At 29.1% G+C, this 18,970-nt stretch overlaps 1 protein-coding gene across 1 annotated transcript in view; it reads right to left on the bottom strand.

Moving 5' to 3' along the window:
* Positions 1-18,970, bottom strand: part of LOC136974054 (synapse-associated protein 1-like) — an 87,741-nt gene that overhangs the window by 38,073 nt on the left and 30,698 nt on the right. The window contains exons 3-7 of the mRNA XM_067268828.1: positions 18,795-18,935; positions 16,665-16,804; positions 9,947-10,038; positions 7,822-7,884; positions 5,354-5,512 (exon numbers count right to left, since the gene is read on the bottom strand). Of these exons, the coding sequence (XP_067124929.1) occupies positions 5,354-5,512; positions 7,822-7,884; positions 9,947-10,038; positions 16,665-16,804; positions 18,795-18,935 (595 nt within the window). The remainder of the gene's footprint in view (positions 1-5,353; positions 5,513-7,821; positions 7,885-9,946; positions 10,039-16,664; positions 16,805-18,794; positions 18,936-18,970) is intronic.

Raw genomic sequence — 18,970 nt, 5'->3', positions numbered from 1 at the left:
ATTAAAAAAAAAACCTAATTTACTTATTGAACATTTTATAAATTGCAATAGGAAAAAAAAAAAAAATCAACGAAATTAATATTCAAAATCAGTGAAAATATTCTCTTAAAATGTTTCTGTTTTCTGGAATTACATATACAAAAACTGCATAACTTCATATAAAAAGTAACTTAACATCTATTTATTTTAGTTCAATTTTAAAATTGACCTGAAGTAAATTTTAATAGGAGCTGGAAAAAGAAATTTCATTAACTTTTGAATTACGTTCTTCAGTGTAGATAAAAATGTAATAATCTGCATACTGTCTTTGATGAAATCAACGAAAAGAAATAATGTGACAGAGTAAATGTATTATATGTATTAGTACGCTTCAGTAGTAAAGACAAATTTAGTTAATTGTTAAATGGATTTCTATGCAAGTAATGCCAGAAAAGAGAGAACTGTTTGAATAATTACATGTGCATTCCAGTATGCATCAAATGCAGCGTCGGAAAACTGCGACGTACTAAAAGGAATTCGGATATTCACGGATGAGTTTGTTGGTGCAATGACCGATGCATGTCACGCTTGTCGAACCGTGGTTATGGCAAGCTCCGACGAAGCAATACGATTGCCTCAAATGTTATATTATTAACACCATTTTACTATTTGTCTGTCCGTATTAACCCAAAGTTATCTTGACAAAATAAGTCTGTAAATGCCATTACAGTGCTGTTTGCTTATTAAACCACGTACTGGTGCACTGGGTGCGTGGCAGAGACCGATGCATACTGAAATGTACCCTACATTTTTATTACGCATAAATTTTTATTAAAAAAGTATATATAATGAAATATATTTTTCACACTGAAACATTAAAATTTCAACAGCCAATTAGTTAAATAAACTGATTGTAATTTAAAATAAAAAATACAAATAAAAAAAAATAAAAAAACAGGAAATAAAGAATTAATAACTTTATATATGTAGTTTGCATACATATATTAGTTTCTGCACTTACTTGATAAAATATTACATGCAGATCAAATTCTAATTGCTATCATTAGGAGACAGATCATTATATTAGAGATGATTAGAAGTACAGTACATTAATGAATAATGACATTGATACAATTACTTTCTACATCTATGAAATGTTATTAGTTATAAACTGAATATTTTAATAAATAGTAAATGTTATTTATCTCTTTAAGAAGCCAAGGATTGCTCGAATACACGAAACTTAATTTGTTGTCGAACCAGACCGTTTCAATTTTTTATTAAATGTATAATTTTTATAAATGTTTGTACCACTTCAGGAGGAAAGATTGTAGCATTTTGCATGTCGAGGAGGACGAGAAGCCTCCAAACAAAGGTCGAATCTGCCGTAAAATTGTTATTTCCCGAGGGTGTACGAAAAGGGAGTAAGACGGACACTTTTACAGTTTGTCCATTGGAAATCTTTTTAAATTTTTTAAGTTTAGACCATTTCAAATTTGTATTCACTCGATAAGCTTGACTATTTCGACTTTTAAGTTCGTTCAGTCCATAAGAAAAGGATCTGGAGATGAGGAATATCTTAAAAACTCTCGTGCATCTATCATATTTTATGGCATAAAAGATTTGCCCATTTTAGTACAGAATATTTAGTGAAAAACTATTTTGTGTATATAATCCATTCTACATAAGATAACTGTGGCAAGGTATGATATAAATAGGTAGTGATACTTATAGGTGCTGAATAAATGTTACTGCTTAACTTTGAAGAGTTGAATGCATATGACAAATGATCAATTGATAATTGTCTCATGTTATCTAATATTTACCATAATTCCATTTTAAATAATTAAAATAATAATATGGTTAATTAAAGAACAACATTTTCATTAAAGAGTTGGACTAGGTAGTGGTTACACTGTAACTTACTTAAGATCATTTGGGAAATTATTAGCCTATGAAAGATTGTAACTTCACATAAGGTAAAGGGCAATTTTTGATCTTTATTTTGAACAGAAGCTGTCTTGTATGCTGTAATATATGGCAATTTAGAATGCTTTTTTAAAATGAAGGCACTTTAAACTTTTAGAATACAGCATATCGTGTGCTGCATCATATAGTCCATAATTTTAAAAGATTTTCAAAAATTTCTAATACCTTACATTTTTATGGTACAGGAATGGTCAATGTGCCTTCTTGCCTGTACTGTTACTATAGGACTGACAGCCACACAATTACCCAAAAGTTTGACTAGTTCAGATGCTATGAGTTGAGCCTGGAGTCCAACTTCGTTCTTCTTACTAAAAGCACCTTGGAATATTGCTTGTATCTGAGGTACAACCGTCAATCTCATGCTACCTTCTGAATCAACTGCATGTATTTCTTGAAAGAAACATGTGGTTATAGCAAAATATTGTGAAAAGCCACTGTTTATACTCAGGTAATGTAATTATTATTTAAATCTTCTAAAAGCATTCAGTTCTCTTTCAAAACTTTCATTAAGAACATCATGATCATCATCTTCAGTAGTTTTCAATATATGTTCTCTCCACTGTCACTTCCCTTCTCTTAGTGAAGCAAAATGTGGAATCGCTATTACAGAGATGATCAAACCCTGTCACAATAGGAGACATACACTGCCTATGAGAAATATACAAGAGCCATGTCCTCTATTGGAGTGTCTATTGGAGAAATGCATCCACTTTTCATAGTACTTCATAATTATCATTGTTCTATAGTAAATATCACTGTTAATTTACTTTTTTACCTAACCATTTCATTCCTTTGACTTTATGAATAAAACCTAAGCTTTCAGTTGCCCGTTCAAGGTTAAGTTGAGAGTTTCACTTAAAATCTGTGTATATCACACTACATAATAGTCAGAAAACTTACAAAAGTATTATATATGTGTAAGTAGTATGTACCAAGTTCGTGAAAGAAACTGTATAAGTATATGGGAGCCACAATAAAAATGTAGAAGAGCCAAATGCAGTTCACGAGCCACAGTTTGGCCACTTCTGCTCTATTATAACTGGTCCTAAAAATTTTGCACTTGCTGGAATCAACTTCTAAAATACAAGAAGCACATTCTTTCATCAGAGGTGGAAAATGTGCTTCTTGTATTTTGAAAGTTGGCCCAACTACTTCAAAATTTTTAGAACCAGTTATAATAGATTCTACATTTTGATTCATTGAGAGGAAGAGAAAAAGAAATAACTACGCCAACTAAGGTTGTTATGCAGCTTAAAGTTATATTTAGTTTTTCTGTTCAAACTGAAACAAATTCCAGGACATGATCTGAGATGTCATCTCCATTTTCAGTAAACTTCTATTGGTATTTGTTGAATTGGAAGTTAGAATGAACTAGAATTGCTGTATCATTGACATCCTGGGGTTGTCTAAAGCTGAAAGTCAGAAAAGTGTTAAGAAAAAACCATTTTGGCTTCAACAAGGTTCTTCTCTATGACACAAGGCCAAATGCACTATGTTACAGCTGTAGAAAAATATGTTGGAATTCATTATGCAAAAGGAATGGTTTGCTAAGACCTTGAACTCTATACTACTAGGGATACGTGCCAAAGTCTACATCACAAATGTCCATAATATCAAAGACTTTACAGCCCAACAGATTTTAGAGGAGATTCCAACAGATGTCATTTGTGCCATGTATAATGCATTCATTCCAAAGATAAAGATGGTTGTACAGATGAAAGGAGAACAAACTGAACTCAATGTTTATCACAATTTAAACTGTTATTTTGTTCATATAAATAATAAAAATTTGGAAACAAAAAAACTGTTGATGTTTTTCTGCTAAGACATGTGAGACAGGTTCATTGGTGCAACTCATATGGTAAATATAACAGTTTGCTTAATAGAGTTTCAAAGAATCAATTAGATTGTAAAAGTGGGCATTTATTGTATAAGATAATCTATGCATTAAAAATCTTTGCTGTACTCAAACTTGAGGTTATCATATTAAAATTAAAGCTTGTATGATCTTGAGAATCAATGAACATTTATTCTTGCAACTACATTCAGATTTGGCAAATCTCACTGCATGTGAAAATACTAAGAATAAAAACAAGCTTATTCAAAACAAATGTGTGCGAATACTAATTTTCTCTGGTACTTTTGTTACTGTCATTACTAGGCTCGTCATTTATTGTGATTCTTCAACTTGGTAATTATTCTTTCCCTCATCTCCAAGAAATTATTAAAATGAACATTATTTAATTTTTTATGTAGTTAATTCTTCTGTTGTTTATCATTTATTTATAGTTATATACACATTCCTTTAGGTTTTAAATTAAAAAAAGCTTTTGAAATATTCCTCAGAATTCATCCATATTTGATATGGATTAAACAAAGCTTAAATTTAATCAGTATAAATAATGAATATATTTTGAATAACTGACAAAGGTTTTTTACAGTTCTAAATTAATTAACGGTTGCCAAGATCGAATCGTTAGTAGTAGTTAAATATACAAAATCATTATCGTTGTATCTTTCTTGACTGTTTTTAAGAATATTTACCACTAAATCTGAAGTATTTGTGAATTTGATTTGATAACATCACAGAAATTTAGTATAGATTTATCTACTGAAATTCAAAACAAAAAAAAAAAACTGAATCAGAACTTCTTTTTCTAATAGCTAAAGATCTGCACTCCTCATAACAAAAGCTGATACTTATAAAAATTAGTGGCATAATAAACAAATAAAGCATCTCACTAAATTAGTTGGAGGTAAAAATTCTCAACATCTCACTTAGTTATTATATAATGAACATTTTGGCAGCATTTTACAAGATTTCTAATTACATGTAAGTTAACTGGCTCATTTATAGAGCCAATTAACTTATATTCATTCAGCAACCTGTAATAGAGAATCTTGTGACTTTTTGATAAAAATTTACTTCTGTATTTAACATTCTTGTCTAAACATTACAGACTGAATGAAGATGTGTTTTCTTCTATATCAAAATAATCTGTGCATAATTTCAAATATATATACATTTTAATAATCACTATAAAAAACAAAAAAAAAAATTGGTAATAAATAAACAATATAAAATAAAGTAATAATTTTCTTAGCAGAACTTTGCCAAAACTTATTTGGAAAAAAGGAATAAATTTCTGAAAAATTTATAATTAAAAAAAATTCAAAATTACCTTATAATATTGCATTTGTGAATGGAATTTATCACCAATTAAAAATAGCATTTAATGATATACTTAGTCTAACACAAAATTTATTCCTTTTATTAAAAATAATTTATGATAAATATTTCAAAATATTATGTTTTGTATAACTTCTAATTTATTAATTATTCTGTACTAATTTCCTTTGAAAATTTCATAAAAACTAACTGTACCTTGAACAGCTTTTCCTCCCGATACACCTAACTGTTTCATTTCTTGTTGTAAATCTTCGGCTGAAATTTCACCGCCTTGATAAGCATCACTTACAAATTCGTGACTAGGACTATCGGGAATATCTTCGTCGTCGTCTTGTGTAGATTGTCGCTTTTCAACTACATTAAATAACTTATTTCAAAAAATTTATGAAAGCCTTAAATTTTTGTTATAAATTTTAATTTAATCTTACAGATATGGTACCTAAAAAGAATTTCAAAACCAATAAAAATAACTTAAATACTTTGAGGAAGAAATTAATTTTTTTGTGATTTTTAATAATATCTGACAGCAGTAGTCAAATCTCGTCACGACGAGATTCATATCGCCTATCAGAAATATAGAACAGCTACATCCTCTATTGTAATGGCATTTTATATATTATATATAGTTAAATTATAGTTATTACTGTACTGTAATATATATCATTGTTACTTTACTGGTACTTCAGAATCAGTAGGTAAACATTCACTTAACTTCTTTCACTTTATGAATATATCCTCAGCTTTCAGCTGCATGTTCAAGATTAAGTTAAATAACAATCTCAATAGCAATGATTTCTCTAGAACAGGGCTGCCCAACCTTTTTCCTAATGGGCCAAATTATAAATTTACGTATATTTAGCAGGCCACAAATGTACTTCATGTAAATATATGCTTTTAGAAAGTTCAAAACGTGAATATCAAATTTTAATAACAAATATATATTATTACAAAAAATACTATATTATTAACATTATACTCACACAAAATAAAAATAAATTCAATGTGATTTTTGACATGGTCTTCCTTTTATAATATTGTCAATATCTGATTTTATGATACTAGTTTAATTCTTAGAATGTTAGTTAAATGGGAATCACTCAACCTATTTCTTTCAGCAGTTTTGATGTTTTTCATGTATGAAAAGAATTGTTCACAACAATATGAACTACCCCACATGCATAACAGTTCTCTAGATAAAACAGTTTTCTAACACCAATTACGTCATTATGACATCAAAGTGTATCCAGTGAAACGAGAATAATTTTTATCGACATATTTTACCAAAATAAATGAAAATATACCTAAACAATTTAAGATGCAGTGGGCCACATAAAAATATTAAGTGGGCCGCAAAGCGGCCGTGGGCTGGACATCCCTGCTCTAGAAATTCAAAAATATTTCTTCAGTCATTTTACTACTTGGGTTTATATCACCACATTGCAATCTTCTATCTATCTATTAATCTGTGCAAATAACTGACACTCATAGAAACATCTTTCATTATTCACACAGACAATGCCCATTATTTTGATGGTCTATTAATAAATTTGTAACATTTAACAGAAGAGAGTTAAATTTTTCCGTTAAACGCTAAAAATTCATGATAAATTATTTACCTTCATATTTATTGCAAGAATTTTTCTATAGTAGATTTCAATTCGAATAACCAGTGTTTTGAATGTAAACAACAATCAAAATCAATTAATTAGAAACTTAATATAAATAGCATCTTATACTAGCTATCTTATATTAGCTATATTACATAATTATTATTTATATCTTAAATGTTGTGTGTCAGACCTTAGATGCAAAATGAAACTACAGCTGCAAAAGAGTGAAGTTTAAGAGATGTCTTAATGGAAACAGCTTTAAAAAAAAATAAGGAATTGTGTAATGTGATATAAGATGGTTTGAACTGAATTTAATTTTTCTGCTTTTAGGTAATGTACAATAATCATGAACACTGAATAACAATTACGATTCCTATTTCCTGGAGAAAATTACCCATTTTGTCATTTTAGTAACTTTAAATCTCCATTAGATTAATACACACAACTTTTCATGAATTGAAAAGTTGTGTGTAATTAAATTGAAACTGTCTACAGCGCCCAAAGGGCCCTGTAGACAGTTTCAATTTAATTTCTATACCAGACAGACAAACACATTCAGAAATATAAATGTATATAAACAGATAATTATTAATGAATTTATCCTAAAACATATAGAACATTAAAAATAATATTTGTTCTAATAAATTCATTTTGCGGCTGTGTAAAAAGTCTCTCATTATACAGGGTGGGCCAGCGAAAATGACACGGCAGAGTGTTCGTGTTCGTCCAAGCAAATCGCTCGGACAAATCGATTTTACTCTCGAGGGTACATCTTTTGCAATAAAGTTTTTGCGATTCTGAATACAACAGACAACAAAAAATTTTAAAAACTCATTTATTTTGTATTAACTAAACAAACATTTATTTCAAAAATGTTTGTTTAGTTAATATTCAGAATCACAAAAACTTTATTGCAAAAGATGTCCCCTCGAGAGTAAAATCGACCTGTCCGAGCGATTTGCTTGGACGAACACGAACACTCTGCCGTTTCGTTTTCGTTGGCCCACCCTGTATATATAAATTTCATATGAAGTATATAAAAAAAAATCATACTTTTAGTACTTTCATCTGAAGAACTTTTTCTTGAAGACCAACTTGAAGAATCACCACTACTACCTAAAAATATACACAGTTCAGAATTAATATAAAACATTTATTGCTGAATTGTGCATTTGTTTACACTTTTCACAAATATAGATTAAGAAAATAAAAATCTAAAGAAATTTAAAAGCACTGATGTCACAATAACATTAGATGCTTTGCATTATCAAGATAGAATGACAGCGTACTAAATTGGATGCTACAGCTGAAGCTTGTTAACTAAGGAACAGCAATGACTGTTGCTCAGTTAACAAGTTTCTTGAAAACAAACTGTTTCCTAAAAATTTTCTTAAGTAGGACATAAAATATAATGGCATCTATTTACAAAAAAGAATAGTAGCAGCAATTTTTGTTAGTAAATATTAAAATATCATTAAACTTAATCACTATGAATTAATACATTTTTTAAAGTAATTTTAATACTTATATTGAACACACAATATTTCTAACACACTTAATTTCTAACTTTGTAGCTTTTATTTTAAAGATTTCTAGAATATCTTCAATATCCAAAATTAAAGTTTTAATTTAAATTAATTTCTTTATTTTTGATGATGATATGTGGAAAAAGTGAAGAAAAAAAAAAAAAAAATACCAGAACAAAATTTAGTTCTTTTATAATTATAATAATTATAACTGAAAATTGTTTCCAGAAGTCGCTGGTGTTTGTAACAACGAAACGCAAAGACAATCTCGTAGCTTCGACAAATTTTATTTATATACATTTTAATGTAAATACCGTTGGCCAAAAATTTTAATTTTAATGAAAATTATAATAATGGTAAATGATGTTTACAGGACTCTTTAAAATATGATACGAAAAATTCTCTTGTTATTTAGGTGTCCCAATATCACGAAACGCAGCTACATGACATTTCTTAAGAAATGATTCATTATTTAATGGAAACCTAACAAAGAAAAATAAAAAATGAAAAGAAAAACATTGATTTTAAATCATTGTCTTTTTTTTTTTTTTTTTTTTTTTAATTATAAAATAAGGGTTTGTTTAAGATTATCTTGTAACAATTATCAATTTTCAACTACATCTGTTGAACATTAACTATATAAAGGTAGTACTGTAGTAATAAAAAGAATGTTTCAAATTAATATTCTACGGTATGACTAATTATATCTAATCTACCTCAAAAATTTTCATTTAATATTAACACAGATTAAAATGCAATTTACGTAAAATTTTCAGATTTATAAAATGGAACATAAACATGCAAGGGGCAAACAGACTGATTTGTTTTTAATACTTATTTTTTTGTTTTAGGGAGTTTGTTTATTTTAAAAAAGTGTGTCACACTCCCAATCAGAAAGACAAAATTCCAAAGTAATTTTAATCTTATTGACTGCAATCTGTCTCCAGAAAATGCCACAGGTAGCATGTCTTGCAACATGACCATTATTATTTTTACTGTTAATCCTATTGCTATTAATATTAAGGTAGATGTACCAGTTTTGGCCAGTGTAGTACCAGTTCTGGCCAGAAAACAAATTTAACTTAAAAATATAATCACAAATGAAACAAACTTTTATTGTTAACTGTGTGAACAGTTAGCAATAGAAGTTTGTTTCATTGGACAGATTTGAATATGTGGTGATTATATTTTTAAGTTAAATTTGTTTTCTGGCCAGAACTGGTACATCTATCCTACCATTTTTTGTACCCCTATTAGCAAACCTTATTATTGTTATTACTATTAAGCCGTAGCCATCTTTGTATTATTAACTGTAGTTCGTTTCTTAACATGACTGGATATTCTTCCACAGTGGCCAGATATATCCACTCCATATCCTACATTAAGGGCTACTTTAAAAGTTTAGAGCACTACAGCTCTAAATCCTCAAACAAACGAGTTTTCCTCTGCAACTGTCCCGACCTCTACTTTTCCAACATGCTTCAGAAAGTGGCAATGTATTCACTGCCAGTAGCACTCTGCTTATTCTATCTTGTTGATTCATATTCTTAAATCTTATTCGAGAAAATACTTAAAATTATCTAATTTAATTATCTTCATAAATTTTATAACTTTACTAAATGACAATATAGTTAAAACATGGTTGTACTTACTTTTCTCATGAGCCATGGAAGACAATTGTGTAGATTGTTTAATTAAGGAGACCCGGTAAAAGTAATTCCTCCAGAATGTTTCTTCATTTACACTAAATATAATTGTGAATTAATTATTATTATTTTTTTAATATTAAATTTTTATTAAAATAATAGAAAGGTACAGTACCTTGCCAAATTATTAGACCCATGCAAAAAATTGATAATTTCTTAGTTTTGATGTAATACATCAATATAAATGCAATTGTTGATAGAATATTTAAAATATTTATGTTTATTATGTCTTTTGGAATAAAAATTCTTGATGCAATAAAATTAAAAATAAAAATTAGTATTTTGTATGACCACCCTTAATAGCCATTAGTACTTCTATATGACAAGGAATACTCTTCGTGCATTTTTTTTATTTTGTTCTCATCAATGGGCTACAGTGCCAAACCTAAATAAGATCCTCCATCGGTTATCTTTCTGTAGTAGAAAGTTGATTTTCTTACATTTACAGTATTATCATATAAAAACTTATTAGAAGTGTGTGTGTTATAATAGAGAATAAGAGTAACATACAAAAACCTCTCATTCTTAAACAATATTACAAAAAAAAAAAAAGATAATAGTATAAAAGGTATGATTTTAGTCAATGGGTCTAATAATTTTGCAAGGTACTGTAATATACAAATAATATTGTAAGTTTTGAAATTTATATAATTAACGATAATACACAGTATATGGTATACAAGGTAAGGTTTCTCATTTTCCGGTCTTTTGCTTGTCCTGGGATTCCTGGATAAAAGTGAACTGTTCCTCAGGATCCCGGAATAGAATTAATTATTTTTAAGATACACAAAATATCTTGAAATCAAATGATATAATTATTTTTTATTTTTTAAAGTAATTTAATACGTTTGAAACCTCCAAAATCGTATTAATAATGCTGTGTAAGATATATATTAAAAATTGCCTTTGAATTACATAGAAATTTTCACAAATAGAAAAATTGGTTAATGTAACCCTTGGTGCCAAGATGGCGGCTCGTCTCTGATTCCAGCAAGGAAACAGTGGGACACACATTCTAACCTAACCTATTCTAATAAATTACCGTAATTATTAGCAACCAAATTATTAGAATAGGTTAGGTTAGGTTAAAACGTGCGTCCTTAGTGTTTCCTTGCTGGAATCAGAGACGAGCCGCCATCTTGGCACCAAGGGTTACATTAACCGAAAAATTTTATTAAAGTTTGCTGGAAACTGCATTTATGCAAATATGCTTTAAATTGAGTTGAAAATTTAAAAAAATGAACTTAAAAGGTAATTTTCATGATTTAAATAAAACATAATAGAAAACATTATTGTAAATTTTTATAAGAAGATTTTAAAAAGTAAAGATGGTAAAGATGGTCAATATTCCCATCACTCAATCTGATTTTTATTTTAGTAATGAAAAGTCCCACTACCGAGAATGTTCTATCTGATTCAATTGATACGAGTGGAATAGTGTTTAATGCATTTAAGAGAAAATAGATGTTATGTGTTTTTCACCTGTAGCCTGGAAAATTTCTAGTTCGTTTGAGATTGTAGCACTTCTTTTGCTCTCTAGTGTTCTTGATTTGTCTACCTAGGCTGCTTTAATAGAAACATCAAGCTTATAGCCAAATAATTCGGCAGTTTGTTTGCCTTTAATAATTGGTTTTATGAAGAAAAACTTCATACTCGCATACTTTGTACTCTTTTGTATCCTTGCCCAATTTGAACAACCTGGCGTTATGCAGTTATTGAAACTACTGGGCATGGTTAAAAATTAAGACAGCGTAAGCACAATTATTCCAGATATTACAGGTTCTGACAAGTAAAAAATTTTCAGAGTCCTGCCACAAATAAGCTACGTATTGATTATTGACCATTTGTGATATGCCATAACGAGCAAAAATTTAAAAAACTAATAAGTAGGTTTAAAATTAATAAATACAAATGAATTCTGACAGTTTATGAGTTAATTATACTTTCTATTTGCAAAATTTCCTGAACCTAACACAAAATAAGAAAAAAGTGAATTTTTAAGAAATTTGCAGGATTTCCTGGGATGAGAAAAAATTTCCCTGGTTAAAAAAACAACGGATCCCTTTTGAGAAACCCTAATACAAGATGTAAAAAAACAATATCAGGCTTTATCTTGCTTCTGCTACATATTAGCTTTTACAGGTGCATGAGAACATATTGAATGGCAGAGTTGCTACTCATTTCAACCCTCATGTCCTACGTGGCAGCGTCCAATGACCGTGAGCGGAGAGAATCTTTGTACGTGTTTCCAACTCGCAAGCGACTTCTGTCCAGAGTGGAAGCGTGTTGTTTACAAAATGGTGGTGAGACAACTTGGTTGAATGCTTGCTATGGAAAATATGACAAGCATTAAAATGTTATCGCTAACTAGATATTCTATAAAGATTCTTTATATTTGTTGGGTAAGTTTAAAAACGGTTTTATTTTTAAAATGTTACATTTACAAAATCAGAAAAAATTAAATTACATAAAAATTTTAAATGTTCTTGAAACCGTGTTTTTACTGTATATTGAGCACTGAACACAAGACCGTGTTATTTATCAAACACCTGGCTATTTCCACCTTTATTAGTCAACTAATAAAGGTGGAAAAAGCCAGGTGTTTGATAAATAACACGGTCTTGTGTTCAGTGCTCAATACATGAAAATTATTGAACATATACCACATTTGTCCAATTTATTTGTCATTCTGTTTTCATTCATCTACAAAATCAACCATTTTCTTCTTTGGAAGCGCAGTGGAAGTGGCGATAAAACTTGCTTGGTAGTTGCTTCCTGAACGCGCGTGTAGAAGCATCATCTGGTGGTTGCTGCATGCTAAACGCAGTTACTCTGGACATGCACGTTTACTTGAACCAGTTTGTTCGCTCCACTTGGAAGTGCGTCCATGCCCGCAGCTGCTGGATGCTGCCACGTAGGAGTAGCCTCATCCTCATGGAACAAAATCCTATCTTGGCTCCCCCCAAAAGACATGGCACAGTTTAAACTACAGTCATAGAGCATCACAAAATTATTTTTGTCCAGTTAAAATACTCAAAGGAGAAGCCGGCAAACACCACCAAAAAAAAAAAAAAAAAAAAAAAAAACAGAGCTGCTCTTTACGGCCTCGAGGACATAAGAACATGCATAAAGTGGCAGAAGTGAAACAGCCTGGTGCAATGCTTCCAACCACACCAAAAGACCAAACTTTTAATTGTTACTATCATATCCATACATACATACATATATATATAATATATAAAACAAATTAACAACCAACAAAACAAAGTCTCATTAAATTAATCAATGAAAAGGAAAAAATAGCCCAACCATATAAACAGATGCAATATGAAAAAGATAAATCTATTTTTCTAAGATCTGCTTCTTAATATAAGAAAAGAATTAACTGCTTGGCAGAACATGAGATGAGAAACTATATTTTGTCTTCTCAGTTTAAGACTAATATTTGTTCAAATTCAAATATGAAATGCAATTTTTGTCTGGATTTCAAATAGTCCAAATTTACAGGATATATTTTTTCAGTTCGCATTCATAAAATGAAAATAAAAGTATTGTATTTTCATGCATATACCCCACAGATAATTGCTGGAATGAAAATAAAACTTTGCATAATCTATCCATCACATACCCCCTGCTTATTGAGAAGCTGTTGCTCCATAAGTGCAAATTCGTAATTGCATTTTATAATCCCTAATTCAATAAAATAACAATATAAAATTAATTGTATCTGTATTATTTTATTTAAAGAGCATACATAAAAATAATATAATACCCTTTTCCATTTTTATTTTAATTTCTCAAGTTTTGAAATTACAATTTTCTTATTTGCCAAAAATAATCGAATTTGTTAAAAATGCCGAGGAAGGTTAAAAGTTACTCAAGTTAGAAATGGCAATTTGGATATGCCAAAATGTATTTTTGGCAAAGTAAGTAAATGAATTTTAAGAACATTTAAATCTATTGTAAACAGAAGTTGAAAACACTTTCTTTAATAAAAGCAATAAAATTTATAATTTCTGTCTAACGTTAACAGTAATTGCAGTACATAAGTAAACAGATTATTATTCTTAAATTTAATATATAAAATTTCATTACTGCTCTGTTGAAATGATTAGATGTAGCTAGTATAAGTGTTACAATGTAATGTATTCTGTAATACGGCATTAAAACCAAACCACTGTTCATTGAGATTTAGCAATGTAAAGAAATGCTTGGTTGCTTTTTCTCACTCATTGGTTTTAGATTTGAATAATCCCCCAAACACAAAATGAGACTTATCAATAAATAATAGTGTCAATAAATCAATAAATAATGTGAGTGTTGTTGTTGTCCTGTGTAGAAAAGAGCTAAGAATCCATAAACTTATTTCAAACAAGCAGCAACAAACTTCACACATTAGTGTGAAGTTTGTTGCTGCTTATAATTTCTTATAATTAAACAAGTGAATCTTATATTAATAAAGTAAAAAGAAATTTTTATGATCATTATTCTTTAGATGTTTGTATCATTACAAAAATTTTATAACAGTGGTCCACAGGATTCAAAATTGTGAGTTTAGTGGTCCATGAGGTCAGTGACCACCGGATTAAATACGTACTGGCTATTTACAAAATATGGTACGACTCAATTCTACAAAAAAAAAAAATTCAAAATAATATTCTTTTGGAACTTTCTATCATTCCTGGAAAGCATAATTTACAAGTCAATACAAATCAATAATTTTTACGATGCATTAACGAATATGTCCTACAAATAATTGGAAGTATTAGACATTTTAACATTTAACTACAATTAATAATATTACAAAATATTACTGTATCATGCAAATGGTTCGTATTTTTAACCGTTGACTCATAGATCACACTTTCCAGAAATGATACATTTTTGAGGAACTAGTGAAAAAAAAATTACAGGCTGTTCTTGACCTCCAAATGTTTGACTTTCGTACAAAATTCAAAATGTCTGAAAGTCAAGGACTACTTATTCTTTTGTACATACTACCTCATTATCTCTAAATTGCCTTTTTTTATGCATGAAATTTGGACTTTTGTACATTTTCAGCCAATAAACGAAACTTTCAAGCTAATGTGTGCTGGCATTTTCAGTCAGTTCTGGTTTCAGTAACAGCAAAATCATTTGTAGAAATTAATTTTTTTCATGTTTTCTGCTTATTAATTAATCTATGGTTCTAATGTTTTAAATATTTTATGCATTATAATGTAGTCACCTATTTTGATAAGAGATTTTATACTCTTTAATTCTCTGAAAATGTAACATGAAACTATTGCTCAAACTTTCAAATATTTGAATTTATTACACAGATTCTTAGGAATATGTTATGTATGGAAGCATGTATTTTAAACTTTATTTTTCTTTGCAGAAAAAGATTATTTATCTAGTGCAATATGTTAAAAATAGCCAGTGTGTGTGCATTTCTGTATTTATTATTATTATTATTAAACAATTCCTCTAAAAATTCAAAACATTTTACCACTTCTAAAATTTGTTCACCACTTTTGGTTTTATGTCACTGCATTCTGATCTTCCGTCTACTTGTTCTGTGCAAATCTAAAAGTATTTTACCTTTGTGTTTATCTATAGTAAAAAAATTTTTTGCAATAATGTTTTTCTATGAAAACGTTTATACTAGTAATATACCGTATTTTCCAGCATATAAGACAACCCCCGACTTTTGAGAAGATTTTCCTAGGTTAAAAAGTTGTCTTATATGCCAGAAAATACGGTATGTGTTTATCCATTTTGAATGCATACACACTTTATGTTTTGACATGTCTTTTTTAAAGGATGTTTGAATTTTTATATACTCTGCAAGTTAATGTATTTTTCACTGGTTCCTTGAAAAACATTAAGTCCACTTTCCACCGTACTTGCATATATTTGCTCACTTTTCCATTTTTGCAAAGAGATTGTTTTGTCGTAAGCAAAGAACTTCAAAGTCTAAAACATAGTCATATTGAACACACAAATTCATAACGACAATGAAACTTCACACTTTACAGCAAAACAAATTTTGTGGTAAAGTTTCAGCAACATTTTTTTCATTTTTGATACTTGCTTATTAGCAGAGACTTGGAATATAAAAAATATTTTTATCTTTCTTTTCTCTATAAACCTTCACTAGTAAGTTTGAAAATTTCAATCAGCATTTCTAATATCCAAAGGTTTTTGATGACAATACAATTTTATAACTCCTCATTATAAACCTTTGGATATTAGAAGTGCCTATTGAAATTCTCAAAACTTACTAGTGAAAGTTTATATAGAAAAAATAATAATTATGGCATCCCTTCTCTACATAAAAAATATTTTGTATAATTTAGTAAAAAAAACTCTAAAAATTTGTAATTTTCCTTTAAAAATTTAATATACAGTATTTACTATGATAAGAGATTTATTACCGGTTCATTTTGCCAGTCGCTGATTTATTTTGATAGTGATAAAAATATTGCCATGTGATCAAATTTGCAATGAGTAGCAGAAACCCTTATTATTATTATTTTAACCAGGTTGATAGTAACATTTATATATTAAATTTCTGAATAACGTACTGTTCGGCAATTAGATTAATATAATTGAGAATATATTCTGAATTATATTAAAGTAGACATTTCAAACATTAAATTCAAAATTAAGATCATCTTACAGCTTAGGAACTACTTCAAATCTCATTTTTTCTAATTGCGGATCTTCTTGTAACATTGCGGTGGCAATTGGATGCATTTCATCGAAATTAAACGGAAACTGTACTCCAGCAGGTGGACTACGGAGAAAATTCCTTTTATCCTAAAAAATGAAAACATTTTGATGCCAATAAAAAAGCTTCTTTAAAATTCCAATATGTTTTCATATAAAAACATCAAATTTGTTTGTAAAATTTGAAAAATTAATATTTTTAAAATATTTTACAAATTTGATTTATTATAGAACATTAAATATTTTCTATATACAGAATTTACTACTTTATTTTCGTGGAACGACCAGTATGCTGCATAAAAACTGGGGGAGACCGGCGTGCCAGTATAACTGTGACTAAAATAAAATTAATCAGATGTAACAAAATTAGTTGTTAATTAAATGTTAAAGAAAGAATTCTTAAAATAACAATATAATAATTTGACAGACTTAAAATCTGGAAGTGAATTTTCATTTACAGTGCAATAAAACAATTAATGCTTATTGATGTTAGTAGTAGTAGAAGTTAGTAAGTGACCATTACCCTACCTTAAAAATAACACCTTCCTCTCAAATTTCATACAAAGTGGATGTTAAGAGAAAAGAATGTAAAGATAATTTACTGTCAGTTTCTGAAATTTAGTATGCTTATTTTTGTAATTTTAAATTGAATTAAAATTAAATAAACATAAAAAAAAGCACTTTTGTCATCCCATGAGTATTTTACGTCGTTAGAAAGAAGACAAAATGAAGAAATTAAACACACAATCATAGTTTTGATGTAATGCTGACAGTTTCAGAGTTGTAGAATAAAAACTTCTTCGTTTTTACATGACACAGCTTGTTCATTTCATAATGCACCCCTAGAGAAAGATGTATAGTGTAATGCCCAAGTACTATGTTTATTATTTTTTTTTGTTTATTCTGTTTTCCACATATGTCATGTCAGGTTTTTTCTTGTATTATTTCCGTTTCATTCCATGGTATTGCACTGTAAACGAGTGTTACCCGTCGTACTTGTTGACTGGTCGATAACCAAGCCCACGTGTTTATATGTCATATCCAATGGCAGAAGGTATAAATGTTCCAGCTCTCGTCCAATTCGGCACTTTCTGGTTCCTTCTTCGAGTTGGATCAGTAGTTAAGGTCATGTAGGAACGCCCGTTCAGACAAAGGAAACATCGATGAACTTAAGTAAGACCGCTATTTTCGTCATGTTTGATTGTCGTGTTTCTTCACAAAAAATGTGGAAAAATCATATGCAATGTACTGTACATATATGGATTGTAACTGTACTACTCATAACCTCTTGATGTATAGTGTATATAACATCAAATATTGTACAAGAGATATGAGTTTATGTTCCTCTCATGCTTGGGAATGGATAATTTTTTTTGTAAATAATCTATGATTAGACTTTTGTTACTGAATATTCACAAACTTGTAAAGTCCTTGTTGTGTTTCATTCGTGCCTTAACCCTCTACTTTTGCCTAACAGACCTAGATCTACTGGGGCTTTACAATAGCCTCACTTAAACCGGCATGCTGTCATTTCCCCAGGATAAACTGGCATGCCTGTTTTTATCATATTGAAATATCTGATTTCATGGGCTCTCCCGGATAGACCAGCATGTTGGACATTCTGCAAAAACACAGTATAAAATCTATATAAAAAGTTGAGGTAGCATCAAGTAAAATCATGTTTGTTTTTGTTTGTGTGCTTGTCTGCATGCATTTAAATTTAAATTTTTCATATTTTTGATTAATTGTAATGTGTAATATACAGGATGACCCAAAAGACTAAGATTTTAAAATTGTTTTAAGAATGAGTAAAACTGGTTTCAAACAGTTTATTCATAACTCAGTCACTTTATTGGAATCAAATTTTTAACAAAACTTGCAGCTGTTCCAAGCTGACTTTACCCATTCATAAAACAATCTTAATATATGTAATTTAATAAATTTAATTTTATTAATTTTAAATTACAAACTAACAAAACTGTAATTTGCAATTTAGTTTTTCCACACTTATTTTAAATAATTGATAATATTTGAAACAATAGAACAACAACAAATTCTAGATTAATATATAAAAATTTACCATAGAAATGGACAGTATCTGTTGTTTTACTGTTTCTTCCTCTATACATCCAATCCAAGGTGCCACACCGACTTCCTTATGATTACCTTGTTTACTACTAACAAATGCCTCTTGTTCTTTGTTGAAATCAGCTAATATACTCTGCAAATATTTTTTTTTAATTAATTTTTGATATA

The sequence above is a fragment of the Centruroides vittatus genome, unplaced genomic scaffold, assembly GCF_030686945.1.
Source record: "Centruroides vittatus isolate TY-2023 unplaced genomic scaffold, ASM3068694v2 contig_1078, whole genome shotgun sequence".
Classification (NCBI taxonomy): domain Eukaryota; kingdom Metazoa; phylum Arthropoda; class Arachnida; order Scorpiones; family Buthidae; genus Centruroides; species Centruroides vittatus.
The sequence above is the reverse complement of the archived record's forward strand: the minus strand, read 5'-3'. Positions and strand labels throughout refer to the sequence as shown.